A 24,606-nucleotide genomic window follows, 5' to 3' on the forward strand; every position below is an offset into this window, starting at 1 on the left:
CTTGAGGTCAAGGATCTCTTCTTCCACCTATGCCCAGCAGGGCCCTCCACTCTTACATATTCAGCTGAAGCCCTGGATCCCTTCCTGAGTGCTCCCAGGCTGGTGGTTTAGACCCTGGGAGCTGTGGTTGGTTAGTATTGTTGCTCTCCTCATGGGGCCACAAACCCTTTCAGCTCCAATGGCCTTCACTCTAACTCCTCCATTGAGAACCCCATGATCAGTTCAATGTCTAGTTGTGAGCATCTGCCTCTGAATATGTCAGACTCTTGGAGACCTCTGAGGAGACATCCATGTCAGGCTCTTATCAGCATGCACTTCCTGACTTCCACATCAGTATCTACCTTTGGTGACTGCACATGGGATGGATACCCAGGTGGAATGGTCTTTAGACGGCCCCTCCTTCAGTTTCTGTCCCTCACTTTGTCTCCATATTTGCTCCCTTGAGTATTTTGTTGCTCTTTCTAAGAAGGACCGAATCACCCCCACTTGGTCTTCCTTCTTAATGAGCTTCATGTGGCCTGTGAGTTGCATCTTGGGCATTTCAAGGTTCTTGGCTAATATCCAAATAATCAGTGAGTGAATACCATGTGTGTTCTTTTGTGATTAGCTTACCTCACTCAGGATGATAATTTCTAGTTCCATCCATTTACGTAGGAAACTCTCGTATTCATTGTTTTTAATAGCTGAGTAATACTCCATTGTGTAAATATACCACATTTTTTAATCCATTCCTCAGTTGGAAGTCCTAGCCAGAGCAATTAGACAACAAAAAGAAGTCAAAGGGATACAAATAGGAAAGGAAGAAGTCAAAATATCACTATTTGCAGTTGATAACGATAGTATACTTAAGTGACCCCAAAACTTCCACCAGAGAACTCCTAAACCTGATAAACAACTTCAGCAAAGTGGCTGGTTATAAAATCAACTCAAACAAATCTCTAGCCTTCCTCTACATGAAAGATAAACAGACTGAAAAAGAAATTAGGGAAATGACACCCTTCACAATAGTTGCAAATGATATAAAATACATTGGTGTGAATCTAACCAAGCAAGTGAAAGACCTGTATGACAAGAACTTCAAGTCCCTGAAGAAAGAAATCGAAGAAGATCTCAGAAGATGGAAAGATCTCCCATGCTCATGGATTGGCAGGATTAATATAATAAAAGTGGCCATCTTGCCAAAAGCAATCTACAGATTCAATGCAATTCCCATTAAAATCCCAACTCAATTCTTCACAGAGTTAGAAAAGGAAATTCTCAAGTTCATATGGAATAACAAAAAACCCAGGATAGCGAAAATTATTCTCAACAATAAAAGAACTTCTGGAGGAATCACCATCCCTGACCTCAAGCTGTACTACAGAGCAATAGTGATAAAAACTACTTGGTATTGGTACAGAGACAGGCAGGAAGATCAATGGAATAGAATTGAAGACCCAGAAATGAACCCACACACCTATGGTGACTTGATCTTTGACAAAGGAGCTAAAACTGTCCAGTGGAAAAAGGACAGCATTTTCAACAAATGGTGCTGGTTCAACTAGAGGACAACATGTAGAAGAATGAAAATTGATCCATTCTTATCTCCTTGTACAAAGCTCAAGTCTAAGTGGATAAAGGACCTCCACATAAAACCAGATACACTGAAACTAATAGAAGAGAAGGTGGGGAAGAGCCTCGAATACTTGGGCACAGGGGAAAAGTTCCTGAGCAGAACACCAATGGCATACGCTCTAAGATCAAGAATTGACAAATGGGATTTCATAAAATTGCAAAGTTTCTGTAAGGCAAAGGACACTGTCAATAAGACAAAATGTCAACCAACAAATTGGGAAAAGATCTTTACCAATCCTACATCTGATAGAGGGCTAATATCCAATATATACAAAGAAATCAAGAAATTAGACTCCAGACAACCAAATAACCCTATTAAAAAATGGGGTATAAAGCTTAGCAAAGAATTCTCAACTGATGAAACTCGAATGGCCAATAAGCACCTAAAGAAATGTTCAGTATCCTTAGTCATCAGGGAAATGCAAATCAAACCAACCCTGAGATTCCATCTCACACCAGTCCGAATGGCTAAGATTAAGAACTCAGGTGATAGTAGATGCTGGCGAGGATGTGGAGAAAGAGGAACACTCCTCCATTGTTGGTGGGACTGCAAGATGGTGCAACCACTTTGGAAATCAGTGTGGCGGTTCCTCAGAAAATTGGACATAACATTACCTGAGGATCCAGCTATACCACTCCTAGGCATATACCCAGAAGATGCTCGAACATATAACAAGTACATATGCTCCACTATGTTCATAGCACCCTTATTCATAATAGCAAGGAGCTGGAAAGAACCCAGATGTCCTTAAACTTATTTTTTCTAATTTGAACACCATAGCTTTCCTTTTTTCTTTCTTTTCTTTCTTCCTTCCTTTCCTTCTTCCTTGATAAATATATTAATTCAGCTTTCTGGATATTGAAGTAGTAGGAATCATTATTTGCTAGCAGAATGTTAACATGTGCCATTCCTTTGTGGCAGTGCCTGGAAACTGGACTTGTTCTTAATTCTACTGCCCATTAGTTACTCCATCTATTATAGTTTAACATGTAAACTATATTGCTACACATAAAGTATAGTTTTAACATTAAAAAATAGCTGTGGGAGCTGGGAAACCACAGACCTGGTAAATCAGCCACAAGGGGATTATAAATGATGACCTTCTTCTTTCAAGGACTTATAGGGATGCAGAGAGTAACACTGCCAATAGCCATAAAACATGTAACACTGGCCCAATAGCCATAAAACACTTTTACTCATCATCTAGTTATAGGAAAGCCTTAGAATATATGATGACCTTGTAAGATATTAAGGAAAATTACTTAAGGGAAAAGTACAATAAATAAAAGATGATTCATTGATTATTCAAAGACTGAATATGGCATGCTTTGGGCTTTAAACTAATCATTATTAATATGCTAATTTACAGTAAGAGATGGAGAAACTCCATGCCTTGATGAGATGGTTTAGTAAGAAAATAAAAATCCTTAGCGATCTCCAAATGGAAATTATAGAGCTGGAGATAAACGTCTAATATTAAATTCACAGAATTTCTTTAGCAGAAGCCTGGACTTTACTGGAGAAGGGATAAGTGGTTTTTGAGTTAGATGAAAGGAAATTATAAAGCAAAGAACAGCAGAGAATAAGGGTTATTGGAAAGACACACCATAGCCTAGTCACTGGATGCCTGTGAACAAGCTACGGAAAGGCTGGCTACGTGCAAAGGACTCCTCCTACCTGTTTCAAACCCCATTGCCCTGTCCTTGTGCAGATATAGCTTCCCACCAGTGCAATGGGCAAAGAAGAACATGGCCAGAATGAGCAGTCTCATTCCTTATCACTCAAAGCATCGTTTGTATTACCCAAAGAGAAGGCATTTCTGGCATCTTCCAAATACTTTGACAGTAGCATTATGCTTCTGCAAAAGGCTATCCTTAGTAGTATAAAATACAGTTACTCAGAAACATGGGAAAAAAGACAGTTAACTCTATCTGGATGCAGCAATGTCATCCCCTTGCTGCACTGGCATCCTTGTGATGGCAACCAGTACAGTGTCATCTAACACACACATTCTGAGACAGTCTACTGAACAGTCAGCAATCAAGATGGGATATTTTCTTGCATTCAGATTATTATCTTTTCATTATACATGTATTCATAATTATCTTGGGCTGAGAGTTCCTGGAACATTAGGGAACAAACATATCCCTTCAATTCTTCCAACAAAATTATACTATAATCTGATTTGGGGTTTATCTTAGTGAAAGAAAGGGTCTAAAAAGGCATTTCTGCTAATCTCTGCAAGCTTCAACTGTTCAAAGTACTGCAGACATAAGAGAGTCTCACTGCAGAACTCTGGCTCTTCAGATGTTACCTGGAACCCACTGTAAGAGGACAAAGCTCTCACTTCCACCTGCACTGAGTTCCTTTAGTGCACCAAAGAAAAAGACAAGATCCTTCATTTTTTTTCAAAGATTTGAACTAAGAATTTTTTTACATGAAAGAATATAAACTGTAAATTGCATCATATAGGATAATAGTATTTATCATCTTCAAGGTTCTTCTAAGTGATGCCTATGCATTTAATATCTTCAAGGTTCTTCTAAGTGGTAGCTATGACAGCATTTATTACACATAACTGAATGGAAAGCATTTATTTTTAGCCACATCTCTAAGTATAATACAAGCTGAACTTTCAGCTTGTATTTGATTTCCATGCATGTATGAAAACTCTGTGAAGGGTCGTTCACAAATTGGCATGAGATGTGTAGCTGGAGAGTAGACTATTTAAGAGCAAATGGAATTCACATACTCTACTAAAAATAAAATTAAGGCAAACTTATTTCTCACTAATAAAATATATTTATATTTATTAGAGCAGAGAATAGAAGAGGGGCTTTCTGGAAACTGCCCTTCTTGGGGATCCATTCTTGTGAAGTCAACAAACACACTGTTGTGGATGCCATGAAGTGCATCCTTAGAGGAGCCTGATATACCTGTCTCCTGAGAGGAACTGCCAGAATCTGACATATATAGAGGCAGATTCTAACAGCAAACCATTGAACTGATCATGGGGTCCACAATGGAGGAGGTTGAGAGAAGACTGAAGGAGCTGAAGGGGTTTGCAACCCCATGGGAAGAGTGACAATACCAACCAACCAGAACTCCCAGGGTCAAAAACTACCAGCCTTGGAGCACATAGGGAGGGACCCATGGCTCCAGCTGTACATGTAGGGGAGGATGGCCTTGTCAGGCATAGGTGGGAGAGGAGGTCCTTGGTCCTGTGAAGGCGGGATGCCCAATGTGGGTGAATTTGAGGGCAGGGAGGGGGGAGTGGGTAGATGGGTGGGGCACACCCTGATAGAAGCAGCAGGAAGGAGGATGGGATAGGGAGTTCCGGGGGGTGAGAGAGGATGGGAAAAGAGGATAATATCTGAAATGTAAATAAGTAGAATATCCAATAAAAATACATTTTAAAAAAGAAAAATAAATAAATAAATATATTTATACACATAGATCCTAATTTTACATGTAAATACATGCATATATGTAAATATATTAAATACGTATATAATTAAACCTAAGGGTCGCTCAGCCATTCAAAGTTAAATATACTTAAAATCAAATGTGACAATTCAGCATCTAAAGTTTGAAGGAAAGAAACAGAAAAATCCATCAACTACAGGGTATCCTTTCCATGGTTAGGATTAAAGTTCACAAAATAAATGACATTGAAATGAAAGAGAAGAAAGTTTACCTTCATTCATTTGAATTACCTTATTATAAACATGTGTAGAAAGGAGAGTTATTCACAAAATTGTTCTATTTATAGACCTCTAGTGGTGATTTGGCTAATTGGCAAATTTTCTGTCTTCCAGTCCTGACAAATTAAGTATAGTATATAAGTATTCCAGGATATTACTTTCCATAGAGATAATATAAGTACTAACAGATAGCTGTTTTTATCTTTGGGAAACCAAGAAAAATAAAATTAATACTTAATTAAGTTGATACTAAGCCATCAAATTAAATATTATTTTTAAACTTAATAATACTTAAAATCTATGGATTTTCATTTCCCATAAATAAACATTCATTTATTCTTTCTTCTAATCTCATGTTATTTGCAATCTATTGATTTCTGTTGAAATCTGTTGAAATCTGTTTTACTGATCTGAAAATGTTTTACTCAACGTTTAAACATGCAAGCAGTAAATGCAAGATTTCTTTTGAAGATGAGATTAATATTTGTATTTATCTTTATATTAGAAAGTTCTGGATATTGATTTCAAAAAAAGGGTGTCATAACTCTACCAACATAGACATTCTTACAGATACTCATATAAGTGGACATAAACTGAGGTGTCATTAAAAGAGAAATATCTCAGGAAGGTTAAGTCTTTTAGATTTATGCTCTTCTTATTAAGGGCATTTTTGTGTCTTGTTAATGTAGGCATTTCCCCAACTGTACAGTGCACCTTCAGTCAGATTTATTTCTAAATAGATGCTATATACTGCAGATATTAAAATGAGTTTTGCCTGAGCAAATAGATCAGTGGATAAATAAGCTACAAATTGGAGGCACTGAATTAGATCCTTAGAACCTGGGAAAAGTAGCTTAACATGGTGATATATGTTATAATCCCAGTACTCCTACAGCCAGATAGGAGACAGAGCAAGTGGATCTTTGCTGGTTCAACTGGTGGACAACATGTAGAAGAATGCAAATCGATCCATTCTTATCTCCTTGTACAAAGCTCAAGTCTAAGTGGATAAAGGACCTCCACATAAAACCAGATACACTGAAACTAACTGAAGAGAAGGTGGGGAAGAGCCTCGAATACTTGGGCACAGAGGAAAAGTTCCTGAACAGAACCACAATGGCTTATGCTCTAAGATCAAGAATTAACAAATGGGACTTCATAAAATTGCAAAGTTTCTGTAAGGCAAAGGACACTGTCAATAGGACAAACAGCAACCAACAGATTGAGAAAAGATCTTTACCAATTCTACATCTCATAGAGGGCTAATATCCAATATATACAAAGAACTCAAGAAATTAGACTCCAGACAACCAAATAACCCTATTAAAAATGGGGTATAGAGCTTAACAAAGAATTCTCAACTGAGGAAACTCAAATGGCTGAGAAGCACCTAAAGAAATGTTCAATATCCTTAGTCATCAGGGAAATGCAAATCAAAACAACCCTGAGATTCCACCTCACACCAGTCAGAATGGCTAAGATCAAAAACTTAGGTGATAGTAGATGCTGGCAAGGATGTGGAGAAAGAGGAACACTCCTCCATTGTTGGTAGGATTGTAAGATGGTGCAACCACTTTAGAAATCAGTCTGGCGGTTCCTCAGAAAATTGGACATAACATTACCTGAGGACCCAGTTATACCACTCCTAGGCATATACCCAGAAGATGCACCAACATATAACAAGTACATATGCTCCACTATGTTCATAGCAGCCTTATTTATAATAGCCAGAAGATGGAAAGAACCTAGATGTCCTTCAACAGAGGAATGGACACAAAAAATGTGGTACATTTACATAATGGAGTATTACTCAGCTATTAAAAACAATGAATTTTTTTAAATTCTTAGGTAAATGGATGGAACTAGAAAATATTATCCTGCGTGAGGTAACCCAACCACAAAAGAACATACATGGTACTCACTCACTGATTATTGGATATTAGCCCAGAAGCTTGAAATACCCAAGATTCAACTCACAAACCACATGAAGCTCATGATGAAGGAAGACCAAGTGGGAGCGCTTTGGTTCTTCTTAGAAAGAGTAACAAAATACTCAAGGGAGCAAATATGGAGACAAAGTGTGGGAGAGAAACTGAAGGAGGGGCCATCTGGAGACCATTCTACCTGGGTATCCATCCCATGTGCAGTCACCAAAGGTAGACCCTGATGTGGATATCAGGAAACGCATGCTGACAGGACCCTGATATAGCTGTCTCCTTAGAGGTCTACCAGAGTTTGACATATTCAGAGGTGGATGCTCACAGCTAACCATTGAACAAGGGGTTCCCAATGGAGGAGTTAGAATGAAGACTTTAGGAGCTGAAAAGGTTTGCAGCCCCATGAGGAGAACAACAATACCAACCAACCAGAGTTCCCAGGTATAAACCACCAGCCTGGGAGCACATAGAGAGGAACCCATGGCTCCAGCTGTGTATGTAGTGGAGGATGGTCCTGTTGGGCATAGGTGGGAGAAGAAATCCTTGGTTCCACGAAGGCTGGACGCTGTGTGTGTGGGGGGAATTCAAGGGTGGGGAGGTGGGAGTGGGGGGTAGGTAAGGGCACATCCTCATAGAAGCAGGCAGAAGGACGATGGAACTGGGGGTTCCTGGGCGGTTGGTGGGGGGCTAATGGGGTAAGGGGATAACATCTGAAATGTAAATAAAATATCCAATTAAAAAATAAATAAAACCACCTTGCAGCTTGTAAAAATAAAAATAAATAAATAAATAAATAAATAAATAAATAAATAAATGTTCAAGAGTTAGGAAACCTGGCATCTGGTGCAGAAAAATAGCCAAGGAAACTCTGTCACAAACAAGGTAGAAATGTGAGGACAGAAGCCAGAAGTAGTCCTCTGGCCTCCACATGCCTGTTGTTGTACCATGTACCCATATCCACATACATGAATGGTTTCATTCTCAGACACTCTATACACACACAAGCAATAAAATGTAAAATGAGTCTGTGGAACAATATGCTTCATAAATTCACTTCAGTAGATCAGTTATCTGTCACAAGCTGCAAGTATGCTCCTGCTTCATGCCACTTAGAAATTCCTAAGGCCAGATGTATAAGAGAAGATGGAACTCTAAGTAATTAATAAATCATGTTCAGGATCACATGTGTGTGCATAATTATATACTTTCTCACTAATTTTTAGTTCAGCGATGGATTACTAAGCATTACCACATCTCAAAGAGCTGCATTGCTTAATAAAACTCTAGCCAGTTTCATTGTGTAAATGCGTTCCACCGTGTTTGCAAAAGGACAAAATTGGTTAACTATGCATTTTTCAAAATGCACCCTTGTTGTCAACAATGCATGATTGTATGATGCCAAGTCAATGTACAAGACAAAGACGAAATAATTGCTTAGCTGACAACAAAATTAGACAAAAGACTTTGAAGCATCTATCTGGCCTAGGGGAGACTTCCTGAAATGCGTAGGGATTACTTAGGAAAGAACATTGATGTGCGTTAAACATAATGTTCATATGCCTACAGGGTATCAAACAGGAAGGACAATGACTGATAATATCTTTAAATGCTGTGTAACTTGGGTAATGGTTATTTCAGTCTCCTGCTACAACTTGATGTCATTGCTAACATTATCATTTCAAGTACAAAGGGTACAATATCCATAAAGCTTCCTTATCATACAGACATGGATCTTTTCTTTTAAATTGAATTTTATTTATATCCATACTTCTGGAAAAAATTACTAAATAAAGGTCATTTGGTAATTTCTAGCTCAGATTGCATATTCCATTAGCATTAGAACCACCACCATCTTTTCCCTAAGCCCTTCCTTCATAGAAAGTGAATGGCTGAGATGTTTTGTGATTCTTGGGTAACATGACAGGCAGTCTTAAAAGGGATTTATTCTCTTTTTCCTCCTATGCAAGGACTATTCCATATGAAGTCTGCCCTTGTCAAAAGTGCTCATGTTGTCCTTTCTCACCTTTTGGAGATGTACTCAACCCAATCAAAGAATCTTTCAACTTTCTAGACCTCTTCACATGTCCCTGGTAGATAGCCCCACACTGGCTTGTGCATGTGTAAGACTTTTTCTAGTATAAAGCATAAATTACCAAGTATCTTATTCTCATGCTCTTGTGTTTGACTCCTTAGGATTCAATGCTGGACAAGACAATATAAAGCCATGGGAGGTTCCTAGTGCATCCCAATCATGCACTGAGTCACCACATGCAGCCTTAGTAGACCTTGTCTTCTCTAGCTGCCCTCTTACTCTGACTATAGCTACTTGGTTCTTCTTAGAGAGTTTTGCATGTCACCTGTATCCAAGCAGCTTTCATTTGCTGTCATTCATTTATTGAGTTTTTAGAAAGATGTAAATATTCTCATAAAATTATTCATTCTTGTCTTTACTGATTTGTTTTCAGAGATGTTTAGACTTTTGTTCATAATTAAAGCACATGCATGTACTCTCTAACTCAGAAATAAGCATTTAAGCATTCCAAGACAAGTAATTGATTCTTTTTGCTACACCAAGCTTAGCCTCAGGGTAGATAATCTAAAAAAATACCAAATTTTGTATGAAAAAGCTGTGGTGAGAAAAGGAATGGAAAGCCACACAGTGTTGTTGACCCACTATAATAGTTTATCAGCTTCCTGGGGACAAAATGTTGGCAGATTACTTCTGCCTGTGCTACTCTTTGAGCCCTCTGTCATTTACCTCTTCTCACAGGCGAGCTGTCATCTGTCCTGTAGAGCTTGGCCACTTCCTTTGAAAGACACCCTTACCTCTCTTATTTCCATAAATCAGTAAGCTTTCTTCCTTCAAATTTGTAGTTCCCATTTTTTTTGTCATTTACAATAGTTACCTAAAGCATCTCAAATCTACTGCATCCTAACATTAATGGTAAAGGACTAAAGTCATGGTTCATAAGGAACAGCTGATACGTGTATTGTAAATGGCAATGCACTCTAGTTGGTTCCTTTCATGAACTCTGAGGTCACTGAGGGACATATTCTTCTTAACCTCACATGAAATCTCCCTGGCTGAATTTAATCACAGGACACACATGTGAAGTCACAGAACTTGGACCTTAGCTCAGTTTCTATGGTTCTATGACCCTTGTCCATTATTACTTTGAGAAGAGGTTGGGATCTTCTGCACAAAGAACTCTTAGGAAACTTGCATGAATATAAGAAGACATTATATTTTAGCAGCAAACCATCCCAACATGGTTTATTGGAAAGAAAAAAGAAACGGCTTATTTTATAAAATGGTAAAAACTCATAACATAAGAGACTATTTTGAAAATTAAGCTATTCTCAGGGAAATGGACGGAATTCATTATGTTGAGCAAAATAAACCAAACTCAGAAAGAAAAATATTGCATATTTTCTCTCACAGGTAGAGGTAGATTTCAACACACACACACATGTGTGCGCGCACACACACACACACACACCCGCACACTTATATTTATGCACATGTGATGTAGAAGCATATTTGGTGGAGGCAAGGACCTAGGGTAGGGGTCATGATGGGTGATGATGGGTGGATATAAACCAAGTACAGTGACTATGTATGAAAATGACATCCAAACCCACTGTTTTGTATGATAGCTATAAACAATTGAAAAGTGAAAATGAACAATTTTGATTGCTTAAACTTCTTATCTTGTAATTAGGATAATCCTCATCTCCATAGGTCGACATGATTTTCAAAGAAAAGGTCAAAATATCGAGTTTATAGTGTTTTTGTTGCCTAGAGTAACACCTATCTTTTCATTATAAGAATTAAGAACTGCTCATTTATCCATAGATATAGAGAAAGTACCCTGCTTACAGATGAGTAGTTGGCATGCTGTGTAACACACAGAGGGCTAGATACTGTTTACAACTGTCAGAGAAAACTATGTTGTAACTAAGAAGTAGTAATTAAAATTGATAACTAATTTCTCAATTCATCAAATACATCCCTGAAAGCTACGGTGTCTTGTAAGCATGTAATAAAGTTTACTGTACACTTGTTTTTCCTGTTCACAGATGCAATTAACCTTGATATGTTTTTGCTAAAATTTGACATTTTGTTTAGTTTCAAAGTTTGTTTTAGGATCAAGGGTCCAATTAACATCTATGTCTACTTCAATGGATAAATTATACTTTGGATAATTTCTACCTCTCATACTAGATAAACTCATTTGAAAGTATGTTTATTATATCTAAAGACTACTATTATTATATAAAGTCACTTATTTTAGGGTTCAGTATTTGTGTGGCTGACACTTCAAGCAATTTACGTATTTTGAAGCTTTATGTAGGAAAATAGTACTCTTCATAAAAAAATATTCCATTGTTATTTTATGTGAGGCAAAGCTGGAATGTTATAAAATAAAAGGCTTATGAGAAAATGTAAATCATTATTGGCATGAGTAGATAGTCATGAATGAAAGTGTTTTTATTCTGCCTTCCATCAGAGTCTGGCCTCATTATTTAGAATAAAGCATAGTAAAATGGAATCAGAAGATTCAAAACAATGAAAGCAAAAGAGGAAGCCAGGCACAATTTCTTATTGTCCTTCCCACACAAGGGAAGAACAGAGAAGGATGAAAGACTTGTCAGAAGTCAGTAACATTTTTAACAGATAAAAAGAAATGGGAAATTTAAACACAGAGTAATTATTGTCAAGAGATCTTTCTGAAATCAATGGAAAACAAACCACTCAGAACCAATGGATTTCAACAGCCAAGAATGACACTGAATGATTTGTATTACTGTGTAAAATCAAAAGAATGCAGCTGTGAAACAGGAGAGTATGCAAAATCATCCAAAGGCAGGTAGATGTTACTCTCTTGTCTCTAGCAATCTCAAGTAGTTAGTCATATCAAGGTTAGATAATTGGGATAACAACTCTAATTATGTGGGCATCTTGAGTATTGAATATTTGCTGATATATAAATCTATTTGGATAATCTTTAAGCATTAGAGTTTTACTTTACTGGGTTACTAGGAAGTGCATCTTCCGACAACTAGGCTGTGAAGGAAGTAGCAGCTCCAGAGATGAGCTAACAGGAGCTGGAAACACAGCTGGTCGCTGTGGGAGCAAACTAGAGAACAGCCCAGTGGAACCAGCTTAGGAACTCCAGTCCTGCTGGAGAGCTTGCTGAGACAAATGAGCTTAGAGCAGGAACATGGCAGGAAGGCTGGGAGCAAGTCAGTCTCACCCTTTTTCTAATACCTCCCAGTACAGGTACGGAATGAGTGTTTCCTGGGGGATTAATGTACACCTCTGAGAATGTATGTGGGGCACTTACAGAGTTGATCCACTCCTGATATTTTTGTTCTAGTGAACAGATCATTGATGGCATGTCTTTTGTACTGAATCTCTCCTTGACCTTTTCTGTTTCCTTACCCTGCCTCCTGTCCACCATGGAATGAGTACCCTCAGCCACCAGCTCCTTTCAACTTGATTTAGTGCCTCTCTGGGAGCCTACAATCAATAGAGCTGATGGGTGATCTGATTCCTCTGAGATATGAGCCTAAATAAATTTTGTCTGCTTTAAGTTGTTTATCTTATGTGTGTGGCCACAGAGATGAAAAGGTAACATAATGTGTGTCTCTACAGGAGGAAGGAAAGTGTACCTTCAATAACATTCTTGAAATAACAGTGAGGTTTTGTTCTGCCTGTAGAGTTTAACAACTCAGGGTGGATAGCAAGAAAAGAAGGCAAGGAGTCCATGATTATTTTACAGGAAGAAACTTAGGCTGTTCCTTCAACAGTCTCCCTGCTTTGTAAGTACTCCTCATGTGTATAATCTAGCTATTCAAATGGAGAAGGGAGAAAGGACAGGCTGGGGATAAGCCTTCCAACATCCAGTAATCCTGTAGTACATGTTCATAGTTTACAGAGCACTAACTCATCCACAGTGCAGAGAAAATAATGATTCTCAAATACACAAAACTGGAAGGACAAAAATGGAGAACAGCCTGAGGAAAAGAAGATCCATTGATAGGCCCAAAGGGAGATCCAGTTCAAGGGGAGGCCCCAAGACCTGACACTATTACTGAGGTTAGAGAGTGCTCACAAAAAGAGGCCTACCATGACTGCCCTCTGAAAGACTCAACAAGCAGCTGAAAGAGTCAGATGCAGATATTTACACCCAAACAAGTGACTCCTGTGGCTGAATTAGAGAAAAGCTGGAAGAAACTGAGGAGGAGGGTGACCCTATAGATAGACCAACAGTCTCAACTAACCTCGATCCCCAAGATCTCTCAGACACTGGGCTACAAACCAGGCAGCATACACCTGCTGATATGAGGCCCCCAACACATATACAGCATAGGACTGCTAGGGCTGGACTCAGTCAGAGAAGATTCACCTAACCCTCAAAAGACTGGAGGCCCCAGGGAGTGGGGTGGTCTGGTGGGTTGGGGGTGGGGAGTGAGGGCATTCTTTTGGAGACTGGGTGAGGGAGATATGGGACAAGGAACAGTCAGAGGGTGGACTGGGAGGGGGATAAAGTCTGGATTGTAAAAAAAAAAAAAAGATTAAAGAATTAAGAGAAAAAAAAAGAGTCATGTGAACTCTTAACTTCATCTGCGAACTGAGAGACACACATGACTTAGTGTTCAGACTGAAAAGATCTTGAATCTGATTGTCTGTTTTAACAGGATTCTGTCATCTCCCAAGGTTCTAATTCACATAGTCACTCAAGAATAGAAAATGTGGTCATGAAAATACTAGCAAATCTCAAGTACATCTCAAAATAACTGAGCTAGAAGCAAAACTCCTGAGTCATTTGACATTCTTTGCTGATCTGAGCAGGTAGGTGTTATAGCCAGCCTGATCCTAAGCCTCATCCTGAGTTAGAGCAGGATCTAGACAAGAGGGGCTGGTTCTAGGGGTATGACATGTTCCTAGATACAGGTGGAGTACAAGGCAACTCTGTACATACTTATTGACATGAAACTACATTAATAATCTGAAGAGATGCTAAGACAGAGTTTTAATCTGGGGAAAATAGAACAGAATTTTTAATAATGCAAGTCTACATAAATGCCACACAATGATCCTCCAAATACATTTTAAGTAAATGCAGATTTAAACTATTTTTCTCAATACTTAGTCTTTAGATATAAGCCAAATTTTTCTTCCTTCTGCTTTTAGAAACATAATTACCACTTATAAGAAATTTCAAATGATTAAATATACATGTGCACACAAGTACACATACATAAATATAGCTAAAGGATTTAAGAACCAAAATTCCTTACAATTCATAGTAAATTACGTTCTAATTGCCTGCTCCTTTTATATTACTTGTAAAGTTAGTCTATAATTCTGAAAATTATGATCTGATTATTTATAGAGCAATTGCCATTAAAAACACATTCTAAAAGCTTCATTAGTTTAAGTACCTTGACTCAGAATAATAATTAAATAAATTTATCATGTAAATCATTTTAATTTGGTATTAAAGAAACTTGATGAGGATGAAATGGTAGCACTGTTGGATATTCAGGTATGTTAAATTGAGAACTGTTTGGGATTTAATCACAGAAAACAAATACACATGTTTGAGCAGGTTTAATTTTAAAGTTAAATGTATAATATTTGTGTTAAAAAAAATTAAGCCCAAACAATTTTTTCAAAATAATCCCAAAAATGCTAAGTAATTTTTTTTAAAGTTCAGCTAAAATAATTAGAATAACATAAGACAGTGGAATCTCTGGGGAATCTGGCATTCAGACTGAAAACAATGTTAATAGGTTTTCTAATTAAAACTCAGCTTCATAAAAAATTAACCACCAAATTTAATTTCCCACTAAGTATAGTTTTACATCATTCTTATTAAAAATATGTTTTATTAGATTTCCCAACTAAATTAAATGGTGAAGTAGTAGATGCTTTTATTGTTAGTTCCTATGCTTTAATAATAATACACAAAACTATTGGATTCAGCCAAAATAGATGCAATTTAATCCGCAGCCTATTTTTACTAAACTGTTACATATCCACTGAGTAGTAAAAAAGAACTGAATATGAACACCGAGCAGTTATATGCCATGTCAGTATGTGCATGTTCTTAGCTTATATCCAGGATGTACAATTTTCAGCAATTAATCCCAAACAGACTATACATCTTAGTTCCTGAGAGATGTATTTTTATAAACTAAAAAAAAAAAAAAAAAAAAAAACTGCTGTCCATGGCAACTGTCATAAGAAAGGACAGAGCTGAACCCAGCATGGCCTCACAAATGAATTCTCATTATGAGAGAAACTTAAAAAATGCTAGGTAGAGCAGGGTTTGAGCATGAGGCTTTACTCTTGACAGGCTGCCATTGTGGAACTTAGGGGCAAGAATGTAGAATGAAGAAGAGGTAACATTGGAAGCACTGATTTGCAATATTTGTCTAGCTTGATAGGCTTCAGAAGGGCATGCAAGGTAGTTCTTAAGAGTCTGTATATTTTAAGCTGAGTTGTAATGCAGGAGAATTATTCTGCCAGTTCAGCACACAATCTAAATTTGGATAGATGAAAATGTGGCACTGTTTTCCACACCTCTCTACTTACTTATTTATCACACAACTAGAACATTCTATTTCTAATCGACTCCATTCATACTCCCCAGGGCTACTGTCATTTCACTTGTATAGGAATTCCTGCTAACTGAAATAGAAACCCATCCAATCTCAAAAATGATTTGATTTGATATTCTTAATGTTCAGGTTATTTTAGAGCTTTTTAGGATGGACTAATGGAATGAAGCAATTTCATATAGTTCTACCATTTTGTTTATTTTTGAAACTCCATTTTCTAACAATGTTGGGATTCAGGTCACATGTGGCATTGATGGAGATGACTACTCTTCCTGCCACTTACCCTTGTCCAGCTTCTACTTAAGGTACAAACAGTTACTTTTCAGAATTATAACTCTGAATGATACATTGTTTCTTTTTGATTATCCAACAATTGAACGCTCTTCCTCTTTAGGGCATATTCTACATGATATATGTTTTTGAGAGAAAGAAAAATGCCCACTCTGGAAGCAAATTGACTCAAAGATAAAGTTTAATAAGGAAACAAAGAAAGTTGAAAACAATTAATATATAAATGTTTAAACGTGTTTCCTAGGAATATATTTTAGGTCTACTGTTCTACATTATTATTTGAAGGAAATTCTCTTATTATTATGTTAGAATAGTAAATACCCAAATAGCCTCAATGTAGCAATCCCAGCCTAGATTCTAAAAGTCTCTCTTGAAACCATTTGTTCTTACTTAACAGGGCCTTATAGGACTAAGAATCCTTTTCACAGGATTATTAGCTTGTCCAGAGGATAATCAAAGTAAGAGACATCAACGTCTGAGAAACTGTCTTCTGAATTTTAACCTGGAAAGTCACAGTTTAATAGGGAAATTGTGCTTTCTATTCAGAAGAAAAAAATTGAAACCTTTGGGGCCAAATATTAACTAGATGTTTCATTCACATAATAACTTGTGTATAAATATCACAAGGTATAATTGTTACTCTTCATTGTTAACTTGGTTCAATTTAGAATCACCACATAGACACACCTGCGAGTGTATTGCTGGGGCTATTTCAAGACATGATTAATTTAAGAAGAAAGAGCCTTTCTAAATGTGAGCAGCACAAGACCAGGGTCCAGAGTCCTGGACTGATGGAAAAAGAAAAAGAGCCGAGCAGCAGAATCCTTCTCTTTCTGACTTGCCGCCTTCCCTCACTATACCTAACCTACTGGGATATATTGTATCTACTCAAAAACCGTGAGAGACACTGCAATATTGCCTACTAATCATGTGATGTTGTTATTTCAATGAGAAAATTAACTATTCAATAAGGAATGCAGCTGACTCTATTTATTTGATGTTTTAGAGGGTTAGCATTTCACACTGAATCCTGGATTTATCTTAAGCTCTAGATTTTCCATTCTCAACCTCAAGAGTTCCTGCAGATCTAGGCTACCATACCTCTCATAAAATAATTTAATCAATCATTTAATTATCTTTTCTCTAAAGTTAATATTTCTAGTTAAAAAATACCTCCTCTTACCAGTGAAATAGGTACTGTCACATCACAATTTATTCTAATTAACCATGATTGCTATAAGATCATACATATGAATGTACAATTACATATACATTTACAATAAAGTATTTGTACTTTGATTAGCCACTAAATTCCACCTTAATGCTTTCTTTCTTTTTTGTTACCCCCCTCCAGGTCAGCCCCCCCCACAGTTCCTCATCTCATTCCTCCTCTCCTTGTCTCCAAGAGGATGTTCCAAATCATCTGACCAGTTGAAGAATATCATTATATTGAATGAATCATACATTTCTAAATGCTAACAGAATTATCAAGTCTATTCTTGAATAAAAAATATTTGCCTACACTATGTATATTTCAAGCTAATATTAGGTAGATGTTGAAGTACCTGTTGAAAACAGTCTGAAAGACCTTCTTCCCCATTTCTTTTTCTACACTTCCACACTCATGAGCGTGGCCACACAGATACTGTTAACACATTGTTTATCTGATAATGAAGTACTAGTCATAAGCTACATAACAGTCAGTAGATGGCAGAGCATACATGTGATGGTGTTTGTTCCATAAGAGCACATCCTTCAGTGACATCAGCACTGACTTCATTTATGAAAGCATGCTGATGTTTACACAATAATACAACCACTTAGTGATACATTTATCAGAATGTGTCTTTGAATGACTATACCAAACAAGACACAAATTCATATGTGCCTAGAAATAAAATCTCTAGTTTGTAGCATTGACTGAGTTTACAAACAGTCACAAGACCACAAGACAATGACCAACTATGCAAGAACACTATATGCATAATATTACTACCAAAATAACAGAAAAGTGTTAAGAATGGAAATATCCATTTTGATTGTGAATCTTTGGCTTTAAAGCTGATTAATATGAAGAGCAAATAATCATCAGGATGTTCCTCAGCTTCCTTCTGCATCCCTGTTATCTTTTTATAAGGCAAAAAGTGAAAAAGCAACAGCTCATCATGACTACAAAAGGAGAGAAATCATCTGATATAACAGATTTTTAGAGTTAAATCAGGTACAACTATCTTCTTAGAAGATAGCAAGATATATAGGAAGTGGTTTGCATACAATATTTAATTTAGAAAATCAAGTAGATTGTTTTATAGAAAGCAATTGACTCTATCAAAGGGAATCAAAAACTTGCTTAAACTGAAGCTTCAGGTCTGTCCTGAAGGCTGATGCTCTTGTCAGGCTCTTTGTCATAGGCCACCTCAGAAAGCAAGGGTCAGATGCATCAGGCAGCTCAGGGCAAAGTAACAACTCAGAGGAAGAAATGCTGTTTAGAGCTACTCCAGGAAATGTAGGACCTGAGATTTAAAGTAAGAACTTAACGGGTGGCATATATTGTTTTTTACCTAGGATCTATTTAAATGAATGCCATAGAATGAACAAACACGCTGTCTCTGCATCCACGAGGCTGTGGGCTCTTAGATCCAGGCATGATTCCTGGAACTCTGTGAGCCACAGCCATTGCATACCAACGTTGTATTCACAAGCTCCCTAACCTTCATAGCAGCATTGAGGACCACATGCTTACAGGAGCAAACTCAAGGTAAGCAGAGCCCTTAGGTGAATTTAATGCAGAGAGAGTCTTTCAAACTGTTTAAACGCTGTAATGTGGTTTCTTTAAACCAAAATCAAGTGCAAAATACTTTCTATGCAAAGACTGACTTTTATGTATTTAGTATATTTTTGGTATTGTTTTTAGACATAGTCTTTGTGTTTCTTATCTTTTTATATTTTTACTGAGGGAGGAAAGCAACATAAGCCAAAGAAAACTTACTAGACTATGCTGATCTCGAAGTATCTCCTCATAAATTTTTTATTCAGTTTCTGTCTTCTTGACCTTTGCTTAATTATCTAACCCAGGGCAAAACATTTTCTTTCCTTTCCTCCCTGTTGCCAATACACCAGAAATTGAGGACTATGTTTAAAATCTGTGATTTAAATGGAAATACATTGAAATAGAATCAGAAAAGAAAGGCTTTAAGTCTTTAATCCCATTGTATATGGTGCGCAATAGAGACATTATGTAAATCTGCCTACATTACAATTTCTGGAATTTCAAGAAACCACAACTTCCTACACTTCAGCCTCTTTGGTGAATATTTGCAACTTGATGCTAAAGAAAAATAGAATATTTTACTCTAACTTTTAAAATTTTGTTTGTTCAGATTTTAGAAATCATGTCTGTTTAGGTTTTAACTTGTCATGGTAAGGCTGAGACAGAAGGACTAGGAATTTGAGGCTAGCCTGGGCTACATGAAAGCGTGTGAATACCAAATAACATGTAAAAACATACAGTGAAAATAAAAGATTTTATCCATAGTAAAATGGAAGTTTTAACAAATGAGTACAATAGGAGTTTAACCCACCATTTCTCCCAACGCTTTCCGCACATCTGATTTATGAGTACAGACAAAAGAGCTCACTCTGTCACAATAAAGTATTACTCTTGCACGGTTTGCTATCACATGTAGCTCTTCAACCTTAAATTATATACTATTAATACTGAAAATGCTCCTCACTCAGACAACTGTATGTCAAGCCCACTGCATGGACAGTGATCACTATGTGAAAAAGCATAATCAAAGAGACTTCCCATCCTTATGTGTGTCTACCGTAGCTCATTCTCTCCTTTTCTCCATATCTCCCTTAAAGCATCTCCCTGTGGACTTTCTTCTGATAGCCTTTATCTGCACAGGCTCTTCTTTGTCTATGTCGATCATTTGTAACTGCTGAGCCATTTGCACTCCTACAAAGCAAGGACGTCATTGTCATATCCAGGGATGATACACTTGTCTCCAGAGGAAGCATGTACTACCGTGTAGTCAGTAGCTGGAAAGAGGCTGCCTAATATTTACCAAAACCAAGTCAGGGATCAACAGTGTGGAGGCTGGGAAGTTCTGCCCCATGAACTTTATACTGGACCCACATCAGGATGCTTACCCAACATTAGATAGGCTATACCACATTTCCTTACCTTCTTACACTCTTTAAAGATTAAGGTACACCTTCCACAAGGAACTAACGTATCCCAAGCTAACCAAGACTTAGTTCTTCAAACATCTCAGTATTTAAAAAAAGACAAATATTTAAATTTTCATTTTTAAAGAGCAAAGTAGCTTCTCATACACATTAGCTAGATCACTTTCTTTATATTATATCTTACATGAGTTAGGGCTATGCTTGTAATAATGTCTTATATATTTAGTTGCTCAGCATTCCATACAAACACCAACACACATATATTTATACATATAGGGTGATATTTTATACACACAAATGTATGCATATACACATATACATATATAACTTGTAAATAAAATATTTAGGTATGAATGGCACAAAATAAAGTGCACACTATAATTATACACATATACATATATAATTTGCAAAAGAAAATAATTAGATATGAATGGTACAAGATAAAGGTGATAAAGATAAAGAACACACCATAATTATAAAACAAGTATAATGAAGTAGTACAAGTGTGTATAGAGGTGTGCACATGAGTGTGTGTATGCACATGGCTGCACTCATGGGGTAAAGGGAATTGCTCAGTGTGGTGCTAGCAGGGATAATTTAAGAGAATATCATTATCAGGGAAAAGGAAAGAAAATATGTAAAACTCATTTTATAAACTATAATTATATTGGAAAGCTACACCTTAATTATTTAAATAATGGGACATGTAAGAAGAATTTGAAATGGAGCACATGACAGGAAACTCATAGTGGGAGAACACTTATAAATTAATAATTTCTGCAATATAGAAGAGGAAAGAGTAATGAATGAGAAAATAATATAGTTTCAAATGGTAATAAGATCTCTAAGGAACATTAACAATTTGGAGATGGATACAGGGAGGTGGGGCATTAGCAGCTGTTCTTTTATAGATAGAAGGGTTATAGAAGAAAACTGGGGGTTTGTGTGCATGCAGATGGGATTGAAAGTAACATGATTAGATTTGTTCTGCCAAGTGGTGAATGTGGACAAAGCTAAGGAACAGACCCAACACTTGTGAACAGAAAGTGGCGGGGATATCTCAGAGAATGCAAAGAGCTTGTTATGTTAGTTTCAGGTAGTGATCCTAATAATCTACCAGGATGGGGAAAATCTCTCAATGGACCAGGACAGATGATGCCAAAGAAAACTCAATGGGCAATGTAAGGGTCAACTCCTAAGTCATCAAAGTAGGGTTAGGAGGCTGGGGAAGATCTAACTAACGTCCACGGGCAGCAGCCATCAATACACAGAGGAGTGGTTTCCATATTGTTCCATAGCATCTTATTAAGTCAAATAGATTTTCTTACATGCATTCCACCCTAGCCAAAGAACTACAACTGGCAATTTCAATCAAGAAAGTTACGAGTTTTCATGGTTAGAGACACAGTTCATTCTTCATCCTGAAATGTTCATTCTTCACATTCTTCAGAATTATATGTAAGCAGAATGAGAATCTAAACAGGCAAAGTGCATTTGTGTGTGTGTGTCTGTGTGTGTGTGTGTCTGTGTGTGTGTGTGTCTGTGTGTGTGTCTGTGTGTGTGCCAGTTAATCTCTGATGCTGGCACCATTACTGTGTGAGAAATATCTATTTTATAATAAAGTGACAAGAATTTCTCCATAGTATTCCCACATGAAAGTTTTTTCTACTGAAAAACTGTGCTGTTGTGTAGCAAGTCAGACATAAGCTTGAAGTCACACTCAAAGTTCTCTTCTCTTTCTTAAAATTACACTGACGTAACTTCCACTCCACTCAGACTCTTCTAAAATGTGAAAAAGAGAAGTGCCCAGGATGGGGACATTTGCATATTTAAAACTAGGGATAACTTAAATCTTTCTGATATGAATAGAATATGTCAGTTTGAAACACTGGCAACTTCTAAAAGTAAGTTTTAATAGCAAGTCTCAAAAAAATAAAGGGAAGTCATTTTTCCTATCTACTGATAAAGTAAAAAAACTTACCAGTCAAAAGAGCCACATAAACTTACACATGACTGAAATCATAAACCAATTTTGAATGAATTCTTTGGTTTCTATTTGTAAAACTTAATTTTACACCTGCTATTATATTAATTTGCATCAAATTTAATACAAAGACAAAATCTTCAAAGTTTCTAAGTTCCTTGAGCATATCAGGCCTAAAGTGTTGAGCATCAACCAACTTTATACAGTTCAGCTTTATTCCCAGCATCAACAAAGGGGAGATGTAGGGATCTGAGATTGTAGAATAGGAATGACAACCTTCCTTTTCTTTTGAGCAAGAGAGGAGTTAGGGGCCACAGCACAGTACCTTCTTCCTACAGCATCCCTTTGAGAAAGTTGTCTTTAATATCATGTCCTTTATATTTGGAACTTGACTGTTAGGTCAAAGAAAATGTAATCGTCTTTAAACTCTTTGTTTTCTCAAAAATAAGTAATGACATAAAAACCAAAGCCAGAAGACATTATCGTAGATTTCCAACTGCACTCCTGTAGCACATTTTATATTTGAAAAGAAAAATATAGATATGCCTGGATTTCATAACTGACATCTTTTTATAAATCAGTCTAACACTTTAATTTTGAAAAGAGTACTTAAATCTAAAAATATTAAAGTGGATGACATAACCTGAGTGCCCAGAAAATGTCTCCATAGAGACAGATTTTTTTAAAAATGGACACAAGTGTGAAGAGGTGGTTGTGATTTTAATGGATTCTTACTCATTGCTGGGTCTCACTGCTTTATCTATTCATTTGTTCAGTGTAAAAGACTTACCGTCTTGCTGGCCATGGAGAGTCTGGGGACTTTGCATTCTTTCTTCCAGATTGGAGCTAAGGTCAGAGTTCACGGCAGACATCCGTGTTGAATCACTCATGTCAAATTCATCGCTTTCTATTGAGCTTTCATCCTGAGATGGGTTGAAAATATCATTAGGCACTGTAAAATTTAACCATGTGCAAAAATAACTATTCTGCCTATGTGTTTAATGAAATGTTAGCCAGTTCATAAACTGTTATCAGACTCTGTAAAGCATGGGGCATAGTAATAGATGTGTGGAACCACAAATGATGAAACTCTTCCTTCAAAAAATGTTAAAAACATTTGGGTGCTCAAGCAACATATTATGCAGAATCCCATTTTAAAGATAGAGTAATGTGTTTAGAGAGGAAGTAGTTTGGGATTTAGCCTAAATACTGAACTATTCTCAATGAATATTACAAATTCTTAATACATTTGTCTTGAAAAGGTGATCATTAAACACGATGGAAAGGAAAATTTAAGCTTTACTGTAAACAAAATGACTTGGTAAAATATAATAAGCACACATACATATTTATAAGCATTTATTGTATAACATAGTAAGAGTTTTTCATCAGATAACAGGATGGGTTCCAAGTACAAACTAAGATACATGTATAGATTTGATGTCAGCATTTGATATAGGGAAATGAATTCTTAATATATTATACAAATAAAGATGATATATATATATATACACATTATAGATAGATGTAGTTTATAGATATGTAATAGAGGTAGACAGGCACTAGATGAAATAAATGACAGATGACATATAGATGATAGGTAGATAGAAAGAGATGAAAGAAAGAGAGACAGATTATATAGGCATGATAGTTGGTTATATAGACAGATTATACAGGCATGATAGAGGAGAGGTAGACGATTGTATATAGATAAATACAAAGATATTTGATAGGCAGAGCCCTGAATTCATCAAAGGACTTCTATATAACATTGTGTAAAACTTGTTCACTAAAAACTCAGGTGACAAAAATCTCTACCAAATGATTAATTCAGGAAAATGTCAGTTGTGAACAATTAATACAAAAACTGGTATACTTCTTTATTTTTTGAGATTATAAAATAATTACTATGTTGTCCCTTTCCCCTTCCTCCATCCAAATTTACCCATATACCTCTCCTTGCTCTTCTCAAATTAGTGGCCTCTTTTTTCATTAGCTTTTGTTAAATATATGTACCTATGTGGAAAAACGTATACTTTCTTAACTATAACCTGCTCAGTCTGTATTATGTTACTTGTATATATGTTTTCAGGGAATGATCATGTGGCATTGGAGAATGAGTTGGTGTGGTCTTCCCTAGGGAAGATTATTTCTCTAACTTTCAGCATTCTTTAGCAGGTTTTTCTTAAGGTTGAGGCCTTATAAGCTTCCAAAGGAGGGAGGAAGCCAACAGTCCTACCTAGCTAT

General features: G+C 36.6%; 1 protein-coding gene across 5 annotated transcripts in view; it reads right to left on the reverse strand.

Moving 5' to 3' along the window:
- Nol4 (nucleolar protein 4) overlaps nucleotides 1–24,606 on the reverse strand; it is a 348,181-nt gene that overhangs the window by 199,823 nt on the left and 123,752 nt on the right. For all 5 annotated transcript variants that reach the window (XM_028774809.1, XM_028774806.1, XM_028774804.1 and 2 more), the window contains exon 5: nucleotides 23,150–23,282. In XM_028774809.1, the coding sequence (XP_028630642.1) occupies nucleotides 23,150–23,282 (133 nt within the window). The remainder of the gene's footprint in view (nucleotides 1–23,149; nucleotides 23,283–24,606) is intronic.

Source organism: Grammomys surdaster, unplaced genomic scaffold (genome assembly GCF_004785775.1).
Source record: "Grammomys surdaster isolate TR1022 unplaced genomic scaffold, NIH_TR_1.0 243, whole genome shotgun sequence".
Taxonomy (NCBI): domain Eukaryota; kingdom Metazoa; phylum Chordata; class Mammalia; order Rodentia; family Muridae; genus Grammomys; species Grammomys surdaster.